This window comes from Silurus aristotelis (assembly GCF_946808225.1).
Source record: "Silurus aristotelis genome assembly, chromosome: 23".
NCBI lineage: Eukaryota > Metazoa > Chordata > Actinopteri > Siluriformes > Siluridae > Silurus > Silurus aristotelis.
The window spans coordinates 1,981,473-2,002,576 of record NC_139596.1 but is presented as its reverse complement, the minus strand read 5'-3'; the positions used below and the strand labels follow the sequence as shown (position 1 = coordinate 2,002,576).

The following is a 21,104-nucleotide window of genomic DNA, read 5'->3' as shown; positions in this document are numbered from 1 at the left end:
GAGGGTCAGGAAGGACGGCAGTCATGAAATATTCGATATGAGATTCCCCATTCGACCGCAATGGCTCTTCATTTCAATCTCAATTTTAGCACACACACACACACACACACACACACACACACACACACACACACGCACACACACACACACACACACACACACACTCTGTAATTCTTGACTTTCTTTGACACCCTCACTTATTCCTCTCAGACATATAGCACTCTCTAACACCCCTCATTTGCCCTGCCTATTAGACTCCCACTTGTACTCTCTCTCTCTCTCTCACTCTCACTCTCTATTATTCTCTCTTTTACGGATGTGTGTAGGTGGTTAAGATGATGATCGTGGTCGTGTGTACGTTCGCCGTCTGCTGGCTACCGTACCACGTGTACTTCCTCCTGCATGAGTTCTTCCCGTTGCTCTTCGAGAAGCCCTTCATCCAGCAGGTCTACCTGGCCATCATGTGGCTCGCCATGAGCTCCACCATGTACAACCCCATCATCTACTGCTGTCTGAACGACAGGTACATGGAAATTTTCCAGTTATCGACTTGTTTTGACTTGTTCGCTATGCAAAAACCTCCGGAATGGGTTCAACCCAGACTTCAGTAACTAATAAGTTAATAAATTCTAACTACCCAGCACTGATTGCCAAAATAATGTCCAAGGAAATGTTATAGATCAAATTAACAAGACTATTAATAATGTTTTACGATTAAAACACAAGTCGAGGCTGGTCATTTGTTTTGGTCAACTCCGTGGCCGTTCCCTGCATTTGTATAAATCTGCTTAAAAATGTCAGGTTGTAATTTTTCCTCCAGCAGCCTGATGAGTTCAGAATGTGCAATCAGAACGAATTTATTTCAACAAAAGGACAAAGTGTAATCGTTTGCATAAAACAATGCTTGTTATGAAGCTAAATGCTAATTTAGGTCTGTTTCTCAGAAGCTGTGGCACAAGTGTTCTCTCTGACTCATTACAATTTAGTATTATTTTTTTTTTTGCATGTCTGAAATAGCAGCTACGCTGCGGCGTGCATGCTGGAGAGAAGCAGAAGAATGAACGTGTTTAGCAGTGGAAATGATTAATGATTCCGAAAGCTATTTGTGCTCTCTCTCTTTCTCTTACTCTCACTGTCTTTTTTGTCCTTGTTCACTCTCGTCGCTCTTCATGCAGGGTTTAGCATCCGTACTCATCAAGTTTGATTTTTGTGCGTGCTCGAACCCTCGGCATGCCACACTTTTGTCCTTGCCTCCGCGATCCACCAGGCACTATCTTCTTAGATCTTGTTATGTGTGTGTGTGTGTGTTTGATAGATTCCGCGCTGGCTTCAAGCAGGCGTTCCGTTGGTGCCCTTGCATTCATGCTGACTCTTACGAAGGCCTGGAGCTCAAGTCCACGCGCTACCTGCAGACACAAACCAGCGTGTATAAGTCGAGCCGGGCGGAGTCCACCGTGCCGGTCATCAACAGTCCGTCTCTAGAGCTGGTGTCCAACGGCTCGTCATCTCGAAGCATGTCCAAGACGATATCGGAGACATCCAGCTTTTACTGCGGAAATAACCTACCGGCCTAGGAGCTCTTCGGATCAGCAGAGGAACGCGATGAGAAAAAAAAACTGAAAAACAGTGGATCCTTTTACCTCTCTGCAAAAATCATTTACGTATAATTTTCTGTATAATCGTCGCACCAGACAGTTTCGAGAAGTCATGCTGGGTGTGTACAACACACAAACATGCCGGAGAGCTATGAGTTTGAAATGTTCCTTCAAGTTGTTCTAATGAATCTATTCATCTTTGTTTTGTCTGCTAGGAAACAGACTGATTGAGAATTATAGGCTGGTACATACAAAATTTACATTTCTTTTGGTGTTAGGGGGTACTACCGAGCAACTGCCACTTAGGGGGCCACGATCAAGCCCTTGGACAACTCCGTATATATCAGACAAATGTAAATATATCTCTGTTTAATATCTTAATATCCAGATATCCTTGCTGGGGGTCGATCTTGATGTGTATTAACTGGTCACTTTTGGAGAGATTGACGTTTTGTCCCCACACCAAAAACTGATGGGTGCAATCATCTGCATATAGCACTAAAATCACACCGATTTATTGGAAATGTTTTGTGTTTGTGTAAAGTGCCTCATAACTACATGCACAGTGTCTACAATCGGGAAGTAGGTAGATTTTTGTTGTTCTTTTTTTTTTTTCTATTCCAAACCTTCATTCTGGCCACCTTTTTATGAAAGTTCAGCTTTGAAATGACTGACCAAATGAGTCCCTTCATGGACGTGACCAGAGCCCTTGATGGAATGAGGACAGAGTGATTTAAGCTTTGCAGACAGATGCGGTCTGGAGTACGGGAACTGGCTACTGCGTATTACCGTTTACATAATACTAGCTTGTAACATTGCAGATCATGTATACAATGCCTAAACAAACACACACACACACACACACACACACACACACACACACACACACACACACACACACAGCCTTTCCTATCGTTATATATGTCTATGTGAATGTTTCTTTTGTAACAGGGTTTCTGAAAGTTACATGAATCGCTGAACAAATTGGTTGGAAATCAACACAAATTTCTCAAATTGTCATAAAAAAGACAATACACACCCATGACCAGTGCTTCAATTCTAAGGACCTAAGAGTGAAACGGCTTCTGGTATGGTACGGCTTCATGCTCGGCATGATGTGAGGTTGAATCGGTGCCAATCACTTTAAGGGTAGTTCAAATAGCCTGGAATAGAATATCTAAACTGCCTCTTGGCACGGACACACTGCAGAATAAAAAAAGAAATATTCAGTGGCATCTAAATCAACGATGACGCCGAGGGTTCCACTGCCAAAATGTAATCAAGGGTTCTGTAGGCTCAAAAATGCTATTAGCTGTGACCCCATGTGGCTTTGGGCTTGCTCGAATTGTGAATTTGTCACTTCGCTCTGGGAAAAATTGTAACCGGAACGGGTTGTTTGCCTCTAACTGCCTGCCTCCGATTGTCTTTCTAAATGCCGTCGCCCTCCCCCTTCCTCTCCCTTTCTGACCGTTCGCCTGTTCTCTGCTTAAGCGGTAACGCACAAAATTAACTCTGGAGTCGGGCCCTGGAGTTTTAATTTTAGCCTCCCATCAGCACATGGTGCACAAATCTGACAGATGAGGCGGAGGAGTGTAAGGGATTTGGTGCCGGTGTTGTTGTGGGGTGGCAACGGAAAGGCAAAAAAAACTCGGCCGGGTTTGGAGGAGGGGTAGTGCACCTGTTTGAGATTTCAGAACATGGTATGTGACAGTGGTATCAGATTTCTAGGCAGGAGGACAACATAGTGTTTGTTAAGGGCTCATACTTTTCTGGCACGCTAGTGTTCAGACAGATTTGATGAGCGATTGTGGAGAACTTGTAGAAGTTGGGATAGGGGATTTCAGACAATCTGGTCCTTCAATGTAGGCTTGACTTGAGTCAGAGTTGGCAACTAGACAGGAGATGTTGTGTACAGAAACTTAATCAGGAACTAGGAAGTTCAAATTCCATATTATGCTTCGTGTTAGTTCGTAACTCTAATTTAGTTCCAGATGATAACATTACCAAATGTGGACAAGTTCAAGGGACCTGAATAATCACGGAAAATATGTTCTGCATAGTCGGGTTTTTACAGCAGGAGGATATTTAACACTTGCCAAAGTCGTTCGTGTGAGCTCGTTTGACGGTGTTATTTTAATGGACTTTTACAGATTTGTCCTAGACCAGATCCTAGACATTCGGTGTGTCTGTAAACAACTTCTGTTGAGGGATGCCAGAGCAGGATTCACTGTTTCCCCATAATCCCTCCCATAGCCTGTTGAGATCAATTAGACAACAGCACAACTTCTGCAGACTCTGTTCTGTCCTGTATGTTCTGTCCTTTTTCTGTCCACACACTAATCAACTACTTGTATCATTTATAGCTGAGATGATGTGGTGACAGCAAATACCTTTGTTTTGGAGAGCGTCCATGGCATTAAATACATTATAAGTGGATGAAATTAATGTTGTCTAATAAAACACTTTGGGATGTCCAATTATAGGAGATTGATCACTTATCTTACCTTGAGAAACTTTTCAAGCCACAATAAATCTCTCCAAGTGATTCATTTGATATAATACTTCTTTAAGACTCCATCACGTCATGTCCTCATCAAGATATCAACCTTTCAGTTACGTTACCATACAGGCTTTTAAAACACTATAAGATTTAGGTGAAGCTGAGGATGTAGCATAGCTCCTTGATGCCTTTTCATTTTGGACCTGATCATCTCTACCAAGAAGGCACATAGAGTCTCTGCCAGTATCCACTTTGCAGGACGTAAAAACCCTCATTATGCCTGATATGTCTCAACACAGCAGAGCCACAACACCTGCTGAGCAAAGCGGACGTGCTGTAAAAAGCTTCCACCGACCGAGAGCCGTGTGTTGCCTGTCCATCATCTAACCAAAATGCCGGCATTGGTAGCTTCTGCACAAGTAAACTCTCTTAGGTTTATACCAATTGGGAGGGTATTTAAAAAAAAAATAAAAGCCATTCCAATCATCAAGAAACAATTCCCAAATGATCAGCAGCCACACACTTGGCAATTGATTTGTTCGCAGAGCAAACTTCATTAAACAAGTGCCACAAACTAGCGTGTAGAAATGTCTCTCCTGGTACTTTTCCTTTCCAAATATTCAGGCCACCTGCTGCAATTGTGCCTCTCCAAATTAGTCAGCCGTTCTCTGCGCCCTCGTGAGGACTGGCACGCATTGTTCTTAGCTCAAGTGCGAAGAAATAATCACCAGCTTTGGTGGAATATAATAAAACTCTCTCAAACCCCCTGCAGATTCCATGGCGCTCTGCTTGCCTTGTTGAATCCTTCAGGAGAAAATGCAACCCAAATCATGTCGATACGACCGGCATGAGGTTGTTTCCGGTGTCTATGCCATAAGGAGAAAAGTGGATCCATCGGTATTCCATGAAGATCAGCGTTTCAAGTCACTGACCGTACTAGAGTCGTGAAATCGATGTCCTCGAATATGGCTAACGCTCAGCGTGGATGATATTGAACGAAAGAAAATAACAGCAGAGCCGTTAAAGCAGTTAAAGTCCCAGCTTACTCTATGCCGCTTAGTTCCAGAGGATTGCCAGAGCAGCAATAAACAATCTATTGATTGCCACGCCGATGGCCCTGCTATCTCGCCTCTTTGAAACCATCCATTTCTGAGGATCGTTCTGCCGATTTAAGAGCTTATCCAAAATTATGTCCTGTATACGGCTGAGCGCTTGAGGGTCAAGGGCCTTGCCTGAGGGCCCAGCAGTGACAGCTTGAAGATGATACTAGGATTTGAACCGATGTGCCAGTTGTAGTCTGTATTCAGATTCAAACCAACATTTGCTTTGGAAAATGTCAATTCTGCATGTTTTCTTTGGGGGAGGTTAAACAAACAGATGTATTATACTCAATACAGTGAAATTTGCAGCAGTGAGGGTTAAGGGCCTTGCTCGGGGGGCCTAAGAGTGGCAGTTTGGTGATTTCAAGGCTTGAAGGTTGAAGGTAGGGGGTTAACTCATGGGACTCAATAAATTTCTTTTCTTTGCATTTCTTTCTTTCACTTGTTTTTTGCATTTATTCTAAAAAGAGGCTTGTGTAAAAAAACATTACGCTCATTCTCTCAGGCAAATATCCTTACGTGATCATGATTATTATTAGTAGTATTCATAATTCGATTAAATTAATGCTTTGGTTCCCATTCTAGCCGCTATTCTTTTCCAGAGGAGACCGTGTGCCTGGGATTAATTCAATAAAGTAATTCTCGGTAAAAAAAAACAAAACTGTCGGCCAACAAACCGCCTCGCGTCCCTTCGGAACAGGCTAGTTTCGAATGCGAAAGTAGCGTGTTAATCACCGAGATGTCCTGCTGTTTAGGCCTAGCCCCAATTCATGTAGTCTGGTGGGTGGAGACTAGAGACACCAACATAAAGAGATGTGTTTGTCTTTTTTTTTTCTTTTATCTTTCTTGCTAGTCGCAAAATTGCTTCCTGTGACAGCTAACAGTGTTTACCCAGGAAAAGACGCGTCTAGCCTCTGACAGGACTTTAATGAAATTTCAGCGCACACACATTCACACACACATATACACACACACACACAGCCTAACCTAACCTTGCCATTACAGACCAGAACCTCGCTGTTACAGAGCGGATTGTTGGCTACTTACGGCAGCTCTTCGGCTGCTCTCAGATGAGATCTTAGACGCTTTAGAAGATGAGAGGACGAGTCAGAGAGTGAAGTGCGAGCCAACTTTTTTCGGTTGAACTGAACTTGTGAAGAAGACACAAGGATATTACAGCTATGGAAGCTTGCAGTGTGTGTGTGTGTGTGTGTGTGTGTGTGTGTGTGTGTGTGTGTGTGTGTGTGTGTGGTGACTCTACAAGAGGCTGGGTGGACGCTCTCATCAACTCTATCGCTCTCCAATCAGAGTAATTACCCACGAGAGAAGTGCACAATGGACAGAACAACAGCTGTGCTATCACACACTTAGTCACACACACACACACACACACACACACACACACACACAGACACACACACACACACACACACACTATTCACATCTCTATCCTAAAATATGTTATGCAGCCTCATTTCATGCTTCACTGTGTGTGAGAGAGATTTCTTTTTCTTTTTTTTTTATTATTAAGATTAGACAAATCACACAATACCAACGAGTCGTCCTTTTTTTTCGAAGGTTCTGTCATGTGAAATGCTCATGTGTGAAGTCCCAGGGGTGCGTTGGATCAGGCGTGCACCTGTGTGTGGGATCATACGTCGAGGACGTGGGCATTTGTGTGTCCCGCAGGATGCTGGAGAAATGCACGAGGCCACTTGATAAAAGACTGACTGAGATCAGATGATACCCGATGATCACCAACAATTAAACCCATTTGATCCATAGATCCTGATATCAGGCAACATAACTACACTATAGAAACAAACGTTGGTGGACACCCAACCATAAGACTGTTATATCCTTCTTTTTGAACGAGTTCCAGATTTTGTCCCCGTTTGTGCCCATTCAGCCAGAAGGGTGTCAAGTCAGGTACAATTCATCCCAAAGGTCTTTAAAAGGGTTGAGGGTCAGTGCTCTATCAAGCCAATCGAGATCTTTCACACATGTTCATCCCGTGGAAAGGCATATCTCCATGGAGCTGAAGGGAGAATGTCATGACGTCCTATAGAAGTTTGGTGGAAGAACCACGTATGGCTTGCAAAGAAACAAAACGTCTCACAAAGCATTCGGTGTTCCTTCGATGTTTTACGTTAACACAGTGCTGTTTTTGTTGTCGTCCAAGTAGTTCTGTCCCGACGTTATGCTAGCAAGTCGCAATGTTCATGCTAGCCAGCGAAAGACTGCCGTACGGTTTCTGTACTCGTCTCAGTGAGACTCAGCGTTTGATATCAGATCCGTTAAATATGACCTAACCTGTATAGAAACATTCGAAAGGAGCTTGGAAGGAAATGAAGATGGTTGGCGCGTCTGTTGAGTATATGTAGCTGGTGCGTTTAGCTCGGTGATGAAAGCTAGCACGAAGCTAAACAAATGATGTAGCTCAAATAACCATAATTATTGGGTTCATTCGGTTGTGTTTGACTGATTAGTATTAGTTACAACCATGTCATGAGGTGGAAAGTGTCAAGAGCGACATTGAGGAAAACAAGACGCTAACACTTCTCTAGGGGTCCTTCTGGTTGCAAATCTTTATAACGGTCCACTTTTTGGAGTCATTTGGATATTAAACCCATGCAGCTGGTGATAGAGACACTTCAGTCCAGTTTATACATATTAGACTTGTATACACACATATACGTGGCATACGATACAAAAGCGGTGTGTCCTGCAGAGGGTCCTTTATGGCTTCATTATTGCAGATTGCAATCATATTCCAGATGTATTCTAGACATGTCAGAGTTTTATTATTCAGCCGAGACATTTGTATAATATTGTAATGTTATTTTACGTCCTGCCGTAATGCAGGATTTCATTATTAAACTGAATTGCACCATTTTTCATTGTTTTGGTTTTTTCACTAAAGATACAGTGAGGAAAATAAGTATTTGAACACCCTGCCATTTTGCAAGTTCTCCCACTTAGAAATCATGGAGGGGTCTGAAATTGTCATCGTAGGTGCATGTCCACTGTGAGAGACATAATCTAAAAAAAAAAAATTCAGAAATCACAATATATGATTTTTAAACTATTTATTTGTATGATACAGCTGCAAATAAGTATTTGAACACCTGTCTATCAGCTAGAATTCTGACCCTCAAAGACCTGTTAGTCTGCCTTTAAAATGTCCACCTCCACTACATTTATTATCCTAAATTAGATGCACCTGTTTGAGGTCGTTAGCTGCATAAAGACACCTGTCCACCCCATACAATCAGTAAGAATCCAACTACTAACATGGCCAAGAACAAAGAGCTGTCCAAAGACACTAAAGACAAAATTGTACACCTCCACAAGGCTGGAAAGGGCTACGGGGAAATTGCCAAGCAGCTTGGTGAAAAAAGGTGCACTGTTGGAGCAATCATAAGAAAATGGAAGAAGCTAAACATGACTGTCAATCTCCCTCGGACTGGGGCTCCATGCAAGATCTCACCTCGTGGGGTCTCAATGATCCTAAGGAAGGTGAGAATTCAGCCTAAAACTACACGGGAGGAGCTGGTCAATGACCTGAAAAGAGCTGGGACCATCGTTTCCAAGGTTACTGTTGGTAATACACTAAGACGTCATGGTTTGAAATCATGCATGGCACGGAAGGTTCCCCTGCTTAAACCAGCACATGTCCAGGCACGTCTTAAGTTTGCCAATGACCATTTGGATGATCCAGAGGAGTCATGGGAGAAAGTCATGTGGTCAGATGAGACCAAAATATAACTTTTTGGTCATAATTCAACTAAACGTGTTTGGAGGAAGAAGAATGATTAGTACCATCCCAAGAACACCATCCCTACTGTGAAGCATGGGGGTGGTAGCATCATGCTTTGGGGGTGTTTTTCTGCACATGGGACAGGGCGACTGCACTGTATTAAGGAGAGGATGATCGGGGCCATGTATTGCGAGATTTTGGGGAACAACCTCCTTCCCTCAGTTAGAGCATTGAAGATGGGTCGAGGCTGGGTCTTCCAACATGACAATGACCCGAAGCACACAGCCAGGATAACCAAGGAGTGGCTCTGTAAGAAGCATATCAAGGTTCTGCCGTGGCCTAGCCAGTTTCCAGACCTAAACCCAATAGAGAATCCTTGGAGGGAGCTCAAACTCCGTGTTTCTCAGCGACAGGCCAGAAACCTGACTGATCTAGAGAAGATCTGTGTGGAGGAGTGGGCCAAAATTCCTCCTGCAGTGTGTGCAAACCTGGTGAAAAACTACAGGAAACGTTTGACCTCTGTAATTGCAAACAAAGGCTACTGTACCAAATATTAACATTAACTTTTTCAGGTGTTCAAATACTTATTTGCAGCTGTATCATACAAATAAATAGTTTAAAAAATCATACATTGTGATTTCTGGATTTTTTTTTAGATTATGTCTCTCACAGTGGACATGCACCTACGATGACAATTTCAGACCCCTCCATGATTTCTAAGTGGGAGAACTTGCAAAATAGCAGGGTGTTCAAATACTTATTTTCCTCACTGTGTGTATATATATATATATATATATATATATATATATATATATATATATATATATATATATATATATATATATATATATAAATATTTTTCACAAAGCTAATATAAAGAGCAAGTCCTGCAAGCTTATTAGGACTATACTCACTACAGTGGTCCCTTGGAATTTTGGACGCACCCCTGCAGCCCCCTATGGTAAATTATTGAAGTCATCTCGACATTATATCACTTTTACTACAATCATTTGTTTTAAAAACGTGTATGACATTTGTTAGTTAAAATGTTATTCCAAACGTTCCCCAACATTCCTGAACCTGCGGAGTCCCGGGAATTGTAAGATAATCCGCACCTTGCTTTTATTTTTTTTCCGAGCCACAAATTATTTGGTGAAAATTTACAGTCATCTCTTATAAATTTTTTGTCCAAAAAATTGTCTTAAAAAAATTTGATTGTCCAAGATGGCTGCCCTTTTGGTGTAACCTCAAAACTAAGAATTGACAGGATGAACACCTGAATTTGGGTAAAAGTGTGTAGACACCCTAAAATTTTGTGAACAACCAATTTCATATTTAGTCTCCATTTCCTGTTACAATAAACTCCACTCTTCTGGGAAAATGTTGCACTAGATTTTGTGGAGATTTTTTAGATCTAATTCAGACACATGGGTATTAGTGAAGTCAGGTACTGATGTAGGTGAGGTGGGGAGGCCCGGGGGTGCTGTTCCAGTTTAACTCATGAGGTTTGAGCTTTATAGCAGGCCACTTAAGATCTACACACTTTCAACCCATGCAAAGCATTGGGGCTCCTAGTTCAAGTGAAGGGAGAGTTTCATTCTATAGCATCCAGAGATGTTCTGTACAATTGTGTGGCAAACTTTTGTGGCAACTTTGTGTCTTGAGGCATGAGCTAATTGTGGAAATGAGTTTTTAAAACAAGTACCTTCCTGAAGTGCGTATTTGCTTGATTGATCTTTCACTCAGTACCGACAATTTCACTTTTAAAATGCTTGGTGCGATTATAATTGCCTAAATTATTGGGTTTTTTTTCTCTTTTTATAAAAATTCAGTGCACAACACAATGCTGTGCCTTAAAGACAAATTGGAGCTGTTTTATTTTTGGCCATGTGATTTGGGATTTAATTAACGGCTAATTAAAATTCCTCTTTCCTCCAAAGGAAATGACCCTGCATCTGATCATGATTGTCTGCTTCTTTTCAAAGGGGGGGTTCAGATCTGAGCACCTTCATATAATACACACTGTAAGAATCAGAGTAAGTCGTCTATTCTCCTGGTGCCACTGATGCAGGAGTTCCCGCTTTGCCAGGCGAAGCTTTTAAAGATTCATTATTTGCCTCAACTACACCCTTGAGGATTTTATGTAAATCAATAGCTGTTGATAAATGCCCCACAAAAAGCCTCTTAACCTGCTGCTCCCAGACCGTCGTTGATAACTGGCCCAAAACCCACTTTTACTTATTTTCAATTCAGTTTCTTTTTATTTATGATGACTGTCCATTTGCAAAGATTAATAATTGACCTGGGAGGCACAAATCAAACAGGCCACTGAGTGACTTCCATGGCCAGGCTTATTCAGGGACTTGAACTCATTAAACACTTCGTTTTTCCTCAGTGGTCAGGCTCTCAACTCTGGAGATAAGACAGAATGAGATCCTTGGATGAGATTCCAGCCCAACACAGAGGGGGAGACTGACACATTCACCCCTTGGCCCATTTGGCATGTTTTTGGTCAACTGAAGAAGAACCCGCAAGAAACCAAGAGGGTCACAGGAAGAGCTTGCAAAACAAAGGCACCAAACCAAGTTAAGAAACAAAATCTTTTGAACTTCTGAATTATTAGGACGTGTAACTAGAAGAAGGGCCAGAGAACCCATTTCGTTTGCATCAATTGAGTTCTTGTAGAAGGAAACCCGAATAGATGTGCTTTGACAACCAGCCAATAGTCGAAATAAACAATTGAGGGATGCCACAGTGCAGCAGGGTGAGAAAGGCCAGTTAGGAGGAATGGATTGCTCGGAAGAGCCCGAGCCACTAGGTACACTGGAAAAACCGCAGAAAACTAACGTGGACATCGAAAGAGCATGCAAAACACGTGCACTAAACCAAGCTCAGAATCAAAATCGAGTTGACCCTGGTGACATTGCTACTATTGCATCACCTTGAATCACTTTACACAAAATGTTTTTGTCAAATGCATTATGTTGACTGTAGCCCATTCCCCAGGACCACATCTGGCCAGTTTTTCAAAATACTCCCCACTGGATTGTGTTCCGTAGGAGATGCTCTGCGACCCAGCAATCACAATTTGGCGCTTGCCAAACCCTCATATCATCTCACTTTAAATTTGAGAACAAAATGTTCACTTGCTGCCTAATAAATCCCACTTACTAATAGGTTCCATGATGAAGAGATAATCAGTGTTATTCACTTCACCGCTTATAATGTCTTATGGTCATAATTTTATGCCTGGTCGGTGTATACCACATGGGTACCATATACCATTACCATACAGAAGCTATCAAGCTGATGACATCATGAGAAAAAGCGAGGAGAAAAAGATCTTGACTGGCTTACTTCAATGCAAAGTGAACTCCTGAAGTATGAGAACATGCGGACTGGAAGAGAGGCCAGTGAATCAATTTCGTTCGCATAAATTGAGTCCTGGCAGAAGGAAACCCATACAAATAGCTGCAACTTTGGCGAACTGCCAGGAGTCGCTCAATTGAGAAAAATACAATTGAGGGATGCCACAACGAGGTGCCACAGCAAGGTGAGGAAGGCCAGTTGGGAGGGATGAATTGCTCAGGGGGAGCCTGAGCCACTTAAGTCTGTTTATCTTCCCCTATTCCTTTCCAAATGAAGAATAATAGGTCTGCCTTACTGAAACAAGATGAGGAAAAGAGGTTTGAAGGGTTTGATTGACAAAAGATGGGCTGGAAAATAACGATGCCATTGACGTGGGCCTTGGCATTCTGAATCTTGGCTTTCAGGAAACAATTTCATCCATATTTGAAACAAATCCAAGCAAACTTTTGAGATTTCCAGTCCTGTTTTGAATGTGATAAAGCTCATGCATTTTCTCAGCAGGAAAGTGCGCTCTCACGTGAGATGTCTCAGTGTTTGTTAGAAATGTTTATGTCTCCAGAAGCAGTCGCTTGTGATCCTTTGAGTGGCTCCGCTTCAGGTGTTCACCATCAATCTGTAATTTCCTACAATAAAGCTGTTAGTGAGTTGAGGTGAGGCGTCTGAGTCAAAGACATAACCATCACTCGCTATTTTTACCCGGAACATTTTCCTCCATCTTTATCTTTCCTATTGCTGGATTTTTCCCTTTTCCTCTTCTTTTTTTTGCATTCTATCCTACTCTCTTTTTCTTTCATTCTCTTTTTTGATCTTTTCCTTGTCTTTCCCTCGTGGAAAAGTGTTTTCACTCGTGGTTAGCCATTCATTCATCTCTTGTTCACTCTCCTTTCTTTCTTGTTCCCAAATCTTATCTCTCCCTCTTTTCACACCACATTTTTTCTTTTCTCCACTTCTTTTTACTCATCTTTTTTATCTCCCTGCCTTTTCTCCCACAAACTTTCCACCATCATCTCTTTGTTTTTTCTCTCTTCTCTGTTTGTTTTTTCTTCTCTTCTCTCACATGCCATGCACTTTCCTTCTCCTTATTCTTTCTCTTTCATTCTCTGTCCTCTTCCTTTATTACTAAATCTATTCTTCTTTCCTGCTTTTCTTTTGCATTTTTCTTGTTTTTGTTTTCCGTCTCTGTCCATCCATTTCAATCAACCAGTTTTTCATGCTCTATCCCTCTCTTGCTCTCTCTGTCTTTCTTTGTCCAATCCTTCTTTCTCTCTCTTGTCTTTGCTTCTCTTATCTCCCTCTATCATTCTTTCTCTCTCTCCAACCAACCATTACTTTTCCTCTTTCCTTAATCCCCCTCTCTGTCTCTTTCATTCTCTCTGTCTCTCTCTGGCCTCACTTCTTTATCTTTCTTTCGCTCTGCCTCCATTTTTCTTGTTTCCTGTCTCTTCATCTTCCACCATCCCCTCTCTTTCGCTCTTAATCCATCACACTCTCTAACTCTCAATTCACTCCTTCTCGGTCTTTCTCTTCGTCTTCCTTTTCCACTTCCTTCTCATTCCCAATTTCTCTGCCTAGCCAGCTCTCTCTTATTCTCTCTCTCTCTCAATCCTCTACCCACTCACTCATCCTTTTCTTTGCTCTCTTCTATCTCGCTGTCCATCTCTCTTCACTCTTTCTCCCCCATCCGATTCGCGTTACCACCGGTTTGTTCCAATTTGTTCTGTACCAATTTGTTCCCATGTCTGTCCATTCTCCAGTTTTTTTCTCCTCATCCAGTATGTTGTTTCCATTTGTAGGTCTCTTCATCTTTCTGTTCATTTCCGATATCTTTATTTGTCTGCCTTTTCTGGCTGTGCGCTGTGCTCTTCAGCTGTCAGGGACATGCACTACAAGTCCATCAGCTACGTCAATTCCAGAAATGGACTTATTAGTGAACACACACACACACACACACACACACAGAGAGAGAGAGAGAGAACCTCCTGAACCTACTGTACTCCTAACACCGGGAGGTCTTAGACAGATGCTGATTATCCGTCTTTACCTTCTGAAGAGAGGAGGATGAGGTGGTGGACCTGCTTTTATCTAAATGCTGAGAGCTTCACCGGGCAAGACATGCCTGTAAATGGATTGAAGAGTACAAACAGTCCTCAACCTGAATCTCTCTGTCTTTCTTTCATTCTTTCTTTCTTTCTTTCTTTCTTTCTTTCTTTCTTTCTTTCTTTCTTTCTTTCTTTCTTTCTTTCTTAAATAAGAAACATTGGGAGCTTTATGGAAATCCCAACCATTCAATCATTCCATCATTGGATGCGCCAATTGGCGCGCTCTCATTATTTCTAGCCTGGAACCAAGTGACCGAGTGACGCCATGGGCTTTGGAGATGACCTCCATGACTACACACTTGTTCAGTGAAAATTTGGGATGCACCTACCTACAATAAACCTGCGATTTGCCTTCTGAGCTGCAGTTATGAAAAATCGTAGGTTCTTAGGTTCTACTTCCAAGCTGTTCAGACTGGGATACACCGGTCTGTTTTAGGGTTCTACACAGAACCCGAATGCAGTGTATGAAGCAGGTTTCTGAGTAAAACGTTAACAAATGAGACATGTAACTAGAGAATCTTGAGAGATGGATATAAATAGAACCTCGGAACGAAATGACTTCCTTGCCGAAAGTAGAAAGATTTCCGGAGTTTCTCCATTGGCAATATTTTGGACGAAACAAAATGTTGATTTATTCACACTTCTCTTCAAAATCCATGATGATCTCTGCCTCTGGAAAACATGCTTTTATTCCAAATACACCAAAAAATGAAGTACCGATCATGAGAAAACAACTTTTGTTATGTTGAGAAAATGACGATTTATTTGTATATTTTTTACATTTTTTATGAATTAAGAAAATGAGAAAGAAGAAAATGTTATAATGCATGGCCTCTTTGGACTTCCGTAGCTTTTGGTTCACGTTTTTTTGGATTCCGACTTTGACTTTGTCAACTTAAAATTCTGGCTCGAAAAAAAGGACCAAAAAAAAGGCAAAACCGTGATGATAAAATCGTTCAAATCCTGACTATCGACAGTGTGAACAATGATTAATACCTTCTCCACATTTTCTTTACCGCTAAGAAGAAATCACAGGAGTGAGAATAATCTGTCTCCAAGACAACGAGTGCTCAGGAGAGAACCGGACCATCTGCGCTCTCTGATTATCCGGAGATGCGGCCAGAGTTTAAATAAGGAGAAAAAAGAAAAAAAAACGCCATCTTCATTAGCTGACACCAGTGTGTGTTACTGCACTTAGAACAAATAAGTAAGTATCACAGCACATGCTCCTCACGTTCTTCCTCAGCCTCGTGGTCTTTCTCTGCTTCTGGTTTGTTTGTCGCTCTCGGCGTTCGGAGAACATTTGCGCGTCTTTAAACCCTGACATTTGGTCTCGGAGGAACCCAAGAGCCGTACGGAACGTGTTGGTATTCAGTTCGGCGGCTTCAGCTTCTGACAGCCTCAAAGACGAGTCGGTAAACAAAAGAAATAATACAGTTTATTTTCGATCACTGTTTTACAAAAAGTTCTGTTGAACATTGTTTTATTGTTTTCCGTAGGCAAACCTAAGAGATTGTGCTTCTGGACATTCTTCTCAAAATGAAGGGTTCTTCGAAGATCATTGAAGGTTCCTATCAATCAATTGGGCAGCTTTCATGGTGGGAATCTCATTTGTCGAAAAAAAGCTATTTATTCCTAGAGCATTCTACGTTCCTCAAAGGTTTCTCTTTGTGTTACAGTTATCATCTGCTCCAAAGAACCATGAAAAATTCCCTTCGAGGGAACAAGAGCTGAATCAAAAGATTGTGGTTCTCAAAGCAAGGGTTCTTTAAGCATCATTATGGGTTCCTAACCTCCAATTGGTACTCTATGTATCTACTATGTAGAATTTCCTTCCCCTCATCCCTTCTTCTGAAAAACTACAGAACCCCTAACAGATCGTATTGATTTTCAGCCACACTGAACTCTTCTTTGAAGTTTTTCCACAGATCTGGAAATGATTCAGTCAACAAACTCTTATAAAACAAAGATCTTCCTAATTTGCTTCGACATGAACCCCGACATCAGCGTTTTCCGACCTTCCGAAAGAACCCTTGTTTACTGTGTCCTAATTCAGTTTCAAGATCTGGAACTCAAGCCAGAACTTCATTAGATCTTCCTCCACAATTTCTATAATATCATTTTCTCAAATTTCTAATACAAACAGTATAAATCAATATAAAGAATTTGCGACAGAAACTGGCGACAACAATGATGAATCTATAATGAACGTATCTCCGTGTGAGTATGAGGGTTTTTTTTCCGGTTCTTCTTTATACCATCTCAGGGAGTTTTCCCCATGATATCTTTTCCAATGGTTCACTCAAAATTGATTATTTGGGATATTTGTTCTCTGTGAAGCTTCTTTGGGACAAATGTTAAAAGGGGTATACAAATAAAAGAGTATTGAATTGAAGTAAATGAAATTTGATTTGTTTCGATTTCGTGTTTATTCCTGTGCAAAATCCTCCGAAGCTTTAATAAAGCTGATTATCCTGTGAAAGCACCAGCGATTTAAGGTTCCAGTCAGCAGCTCCGGTACCTTGCAGGCTCATTTTAACGAACAGAAGTTTCGACAATAACCTCTTGTCTAAAATGATCAGCGCTAGTGGTTTTTTTTTTTTGTTCTAATGACCGGAGGGATGCCAGTTCGAGTCTCGGCACCGTCACAGAGCCAGGGCCCGAGCCTCGAGCAGATATTTAGCCCTCAGCCGCTCAGCCGTGTGATTCGATTAGACGACACAGTCATTTCAGGAAGGAAACGGAATAACGGAACATGTTCCTGTAAAATATACAAGCTTGATTATGTTGCTATAAAAGCAGCTCTGTTTGTCATTGACAAACAAATTATACGGACAAAAGTAACTACTGACTTTTCATATGTGGTTCTTCCGCAAACAAATTTGAAGGCACCGAATTGCATAGGAATTTTCCCTCTGCTTGAACTGTGAGACCCAAGCCTGCATGATGAGGCCCCTGTGCACAAAACCAGCTCCATGAAGATCTTTTGGAAGTGTGTGGAAGATCTTGAATGGCCTGCTATAGAGCTCTGACCTTCAATCGATTGGGATAAATTGGATCTCTCAGAACATCTTCCCAGGAGAGTGGAGTTTATTATTACAAGGGCATGTTCAAAAAGAATCACATGCAAATCTCAGACTTAAGAAACAAAGGTATATGTAAATCACCTAATGAATATTCAATATATATATTCCATATATATATGCGATATATAATAATAATATAAATAATGTTTTTTTTAACTAGTTTTTCTTTGGGTAAACTTTTTCACTTTCCGAGCCTGTTTGTTGAAGTAATTAAGCAGATGTTGGCGGTTATACCTGCCGCATCATCAAGTCTCTCCATTTGTTCAGAAATCAACCCCTTGTTTAACATCTAAATTACTTTGCTGAACTCGCCATTGACTTTTATTTTTGGAAAGATCCAGATCCCCCCTCCAAAAACAATTCTGGGCCTTGTAGTAGGAGACCCGGGTCATGAAATGGGGCTCCGCCGCCGTATCTGTAATTAAATTTAATGCACAGATGAGTAGCCACATAGCCACGGCATTAATTGATATCCATCAACGACGTGAGCCGAGGCAGCTGCTGGAACACAAGCGCGGCAAAGCCATCTTCATAATGATGCTCTACATCCAGTTTTGTCATGATGATAGAGCGGGTATAATTACCATCCCATTAACTCAATGACAAAATGGGACCATTTACCTATTTAGAGAGTTATTTATATATATATATTTATCTATTTATTTTTGTTGCTGGTTTATGTCACCCTCTCGCCTGACGGTTTCATCCTCACCACTAGAGGAACCCTTCACCAAAACGTTTTTATCACCCATTTCTCCAATAGTTGTTTTTGCAAAGTCTTGCCTTTCTTCTGATTCTGTTTTTGAGCCATTTATATATACTCATCTCAAATATATTCAATAGGGATGAGTATCAAAGTTCTATAGCAGATCATCCAACCACTTCCAAACTGGCTTTGTGCCCAGGAGCATTCCCATTCTGGATCTCCTAGTTGAAGTATCATCCTGTACAATTGTGTGCCTTCGCCTTTGTGGTAACAGTTTGGCTGGAAAATGTGGGTGTCCCAATACTTTTGCCTGAACTCTGGCCAAAACGATCAGTGAATTTGAAACCTCTCAAGTTCTACCTGCCTTTTTTCATTTGATGTCTCATAAGAAAAAAACTAATCGATCACGCCGAGGTTGTTTGCATAAGTCAACCTTCTCATGAAGCAACCTTTTTGGTTCCTAGCCTGGCAAAGCCCCTCAAGACAAGCAGAAGACATCGCGGCGCTTACAAGCGGTCGTATTTTTTTTTCTTTGATACGATCGGAATTTCGATGAGTCCCAGGATTTCCCCTCTGGAGTCTCACCTATGAACCGGAGCGAAAAGGGTAACAGACTACGTCGTTGTTTCTGCTGGGTGGTTTGGAGAGCGTGGAAGTGACCCTCTGTCTTTTCAATTTGAAACCTGTGCTATTTATTTTTTCTTTCTTTTCTTTTTCGCTTATTAGCTGAACCTAAACAGAGCGAACAGATTACTTGAAGAAACCGAACAAAGAAATCCGCCGATTGCGGCGTGATTAGTGAAGGCCGGTATGGCGTCTGCCCCCTGGAGGGGAATCTAGTGCTGGAGTCGCTATTCTCTTCTCACCTAATATTAAAGTCAAAATCCTATCACAGGATGGGGTAAAACCAGGTAGCCTGCCCATAGTGAGAGGAAAATGGAAAATAATTAACTGAAGTCTTCCGCTTCTTCTTTCGGCTGCTTAGGGGGGCGCCACAGCGGATCATTCGTCGCCATACCGCCCTGTCTTCTACATCTGCCTCTTTCAACCCAAAAGGGATTAACTGAAGTAATCCCTTTTGGTTCCCTGGTGGTCTAGTGGTTAGGTGCTCTTGCCGCTGTGGCCTGGGTTCGATCCCCAGTCAGGGAACCAACCCCAGCCATTAGGGTTGCACAAGCCAGTGGACTCTTAGTGCTGGTCCCAAGCCCGGATAAATGGGGAGGGTTGCGTTAGGAAGGGCATCCAGCATCCAAAACATGTGCCAAATCAAACATGTGGATGATCCGTTGTGGCGCCCCCTAATGGGAGAAGCGGAAAAAAGTTAATCCCTGTTTTTAGGGGGTTAATAAAACTAAAGTGATAAACTTGAGTATATCCAAAAAATGAATGTGTTTGTGATGTTGATCCAAATTTTCAAATTGTTTTTTACCCTCAATGTAATGAATTTGTCTCTCTTTTTCCCCTCTAAAAGTCAACTCTCTCTTTCTCTCTCTCTCTTTCTCTCTGTTTCTCTCTGACTTTACAGGAAGGGATGGTGATGTTCAGAAGGTCGTGACCTCTGAGAGGTAATCTCGCAGTCACGAAGGCATGCAGTCATGAACATGCATAATCCGGTTAGCAGCGAGACTAGAGCTTGTTTGGTGCGAGGGAAAGAAAAAAAAAAGAAAAAGAAAAAGGAAAACTGACTTGAAAAATGTTTCATGTAATATTCATCTGGGTTTTAATGCATGAGGGACATCGGTTGCATTTTCTCAGAGAGAAATGAGAACGTGTTCGGGGTTATTAAGTATACATTTGTTATGCATTTATACTGTATATACTGTATATTATACTGATTATCTCTTCATTGTAGCACCTGTTTGTAGGTGGGATTTATTTATTAGGCAGCAAGTGGACATTTTTCCATCAAAGTTGATGTTAGAAGCAGGAAAAATGGGCGAGCGTAAGGATTTAAGCGAGTTTGACAAATTGGGACGTCTAGACGACTGAGTCTGAGTATCTCCAAAACTGTGGGATGTTCCTGTTCTGCAGTGGTCAGAATCATTCAAAAGTGCTCCGATGAAGGAACAGTGGTGAACCGTGACAGTGTCATTGATACACGTGAGGAGCAAAGGCTGGTCCGTGTGGTCCAATCCAACAGACGAGCTCCTGTAACTCAAACTGCTGTATAAACCAAAAAACCCAGTACAACAAGTCTCCTTTCACTGGAGCCACAGCTGCACCCCCGCATACATCATCTCTAGCAGAGGCATCGATATTCACCTCAGAAAACGACCCTGTGCATTCTTTTTCTATGCATTCCAGTTTTGAGGGATTTGAAATTGGTGAAGTGGTGACTTTTTGTGCAAATTCTACAGAAAAGCAAACATTTGAAATAAAGCGAATAAACTATCGGGATTAATTTAGTACATATTCCCAGGTCTGAGTTTATCTGGAAAAACGCTACTAAACACCTTCGAATAGGAAGCGAGGCTAAAAATACAGATGTTTTTCCTCACGAAGCCGTCATCACAGCTGACTCCAGAGGTGACAGATGTTTCGGCTGGACAGCCAGAGGAGAGAAACGACGCGAGAAGAGTGTGTGAGCAAGTGATGACACGGAACCGTGTTTCTCTGACACACTGAGACACCAGGAGACACTGTATTAAAGTGCCACATGCAGGTCTGTGTGTGTGTGTGTGTGTGTGTGTGTGTGTTGTTGTTGTTGAGCGCTGCTGTAAATTCTGTGCGACATCATGATGGAAGAGCTCTCTGCCCTGATAGTGGCCTCTTAATGGAATTAAAGAGCTGCTCCTGGAGCCTGACAAATAGCACTGTGGAAACCGGGTTTGACGTGCAACAATAAACGCACACACACACACACACGTATACCAATACACACCTATAAAA

At 41.8% G+C, this 21,104-nt stretch overlaps 1 protein-coding gene across 2 annotated transcripts in view; it reads left to right on the top strand.

Moving 5' to 3' along the window:
- tacr1a (tachykinin receptor 1a) overlaps positions 1 to 8,090 on the top strand; it is a 32,573-nt gene extending 24,483 nt beyond the window's left edge. The window contains exons 4-6 of one of the 2 annotated variants that reach the window (XR_014531208.1): positions 327 to 523; positions 1,316 to 5,975; positions 6,009 to 8,090. Coding sequence is in view for 1 of the 2 variants with exons in the window: in XM_083527578.1 (XP_083383704.1) it covers positions 327 to 523; positions 1,316 to 1,574 (456 nt within the window). In the remaining variant the exon portion in view is untranslated. Of the gene's footprint in view, positions 1 to 326; positions 524 to 1,315 lie in introns of both variants that reach the window. The other variant, XM_083527578.1, reaches the window with a different exon arrangement.
- Positions 8,091 to 21,104: the final 13,014 nt, after the last annotated feature.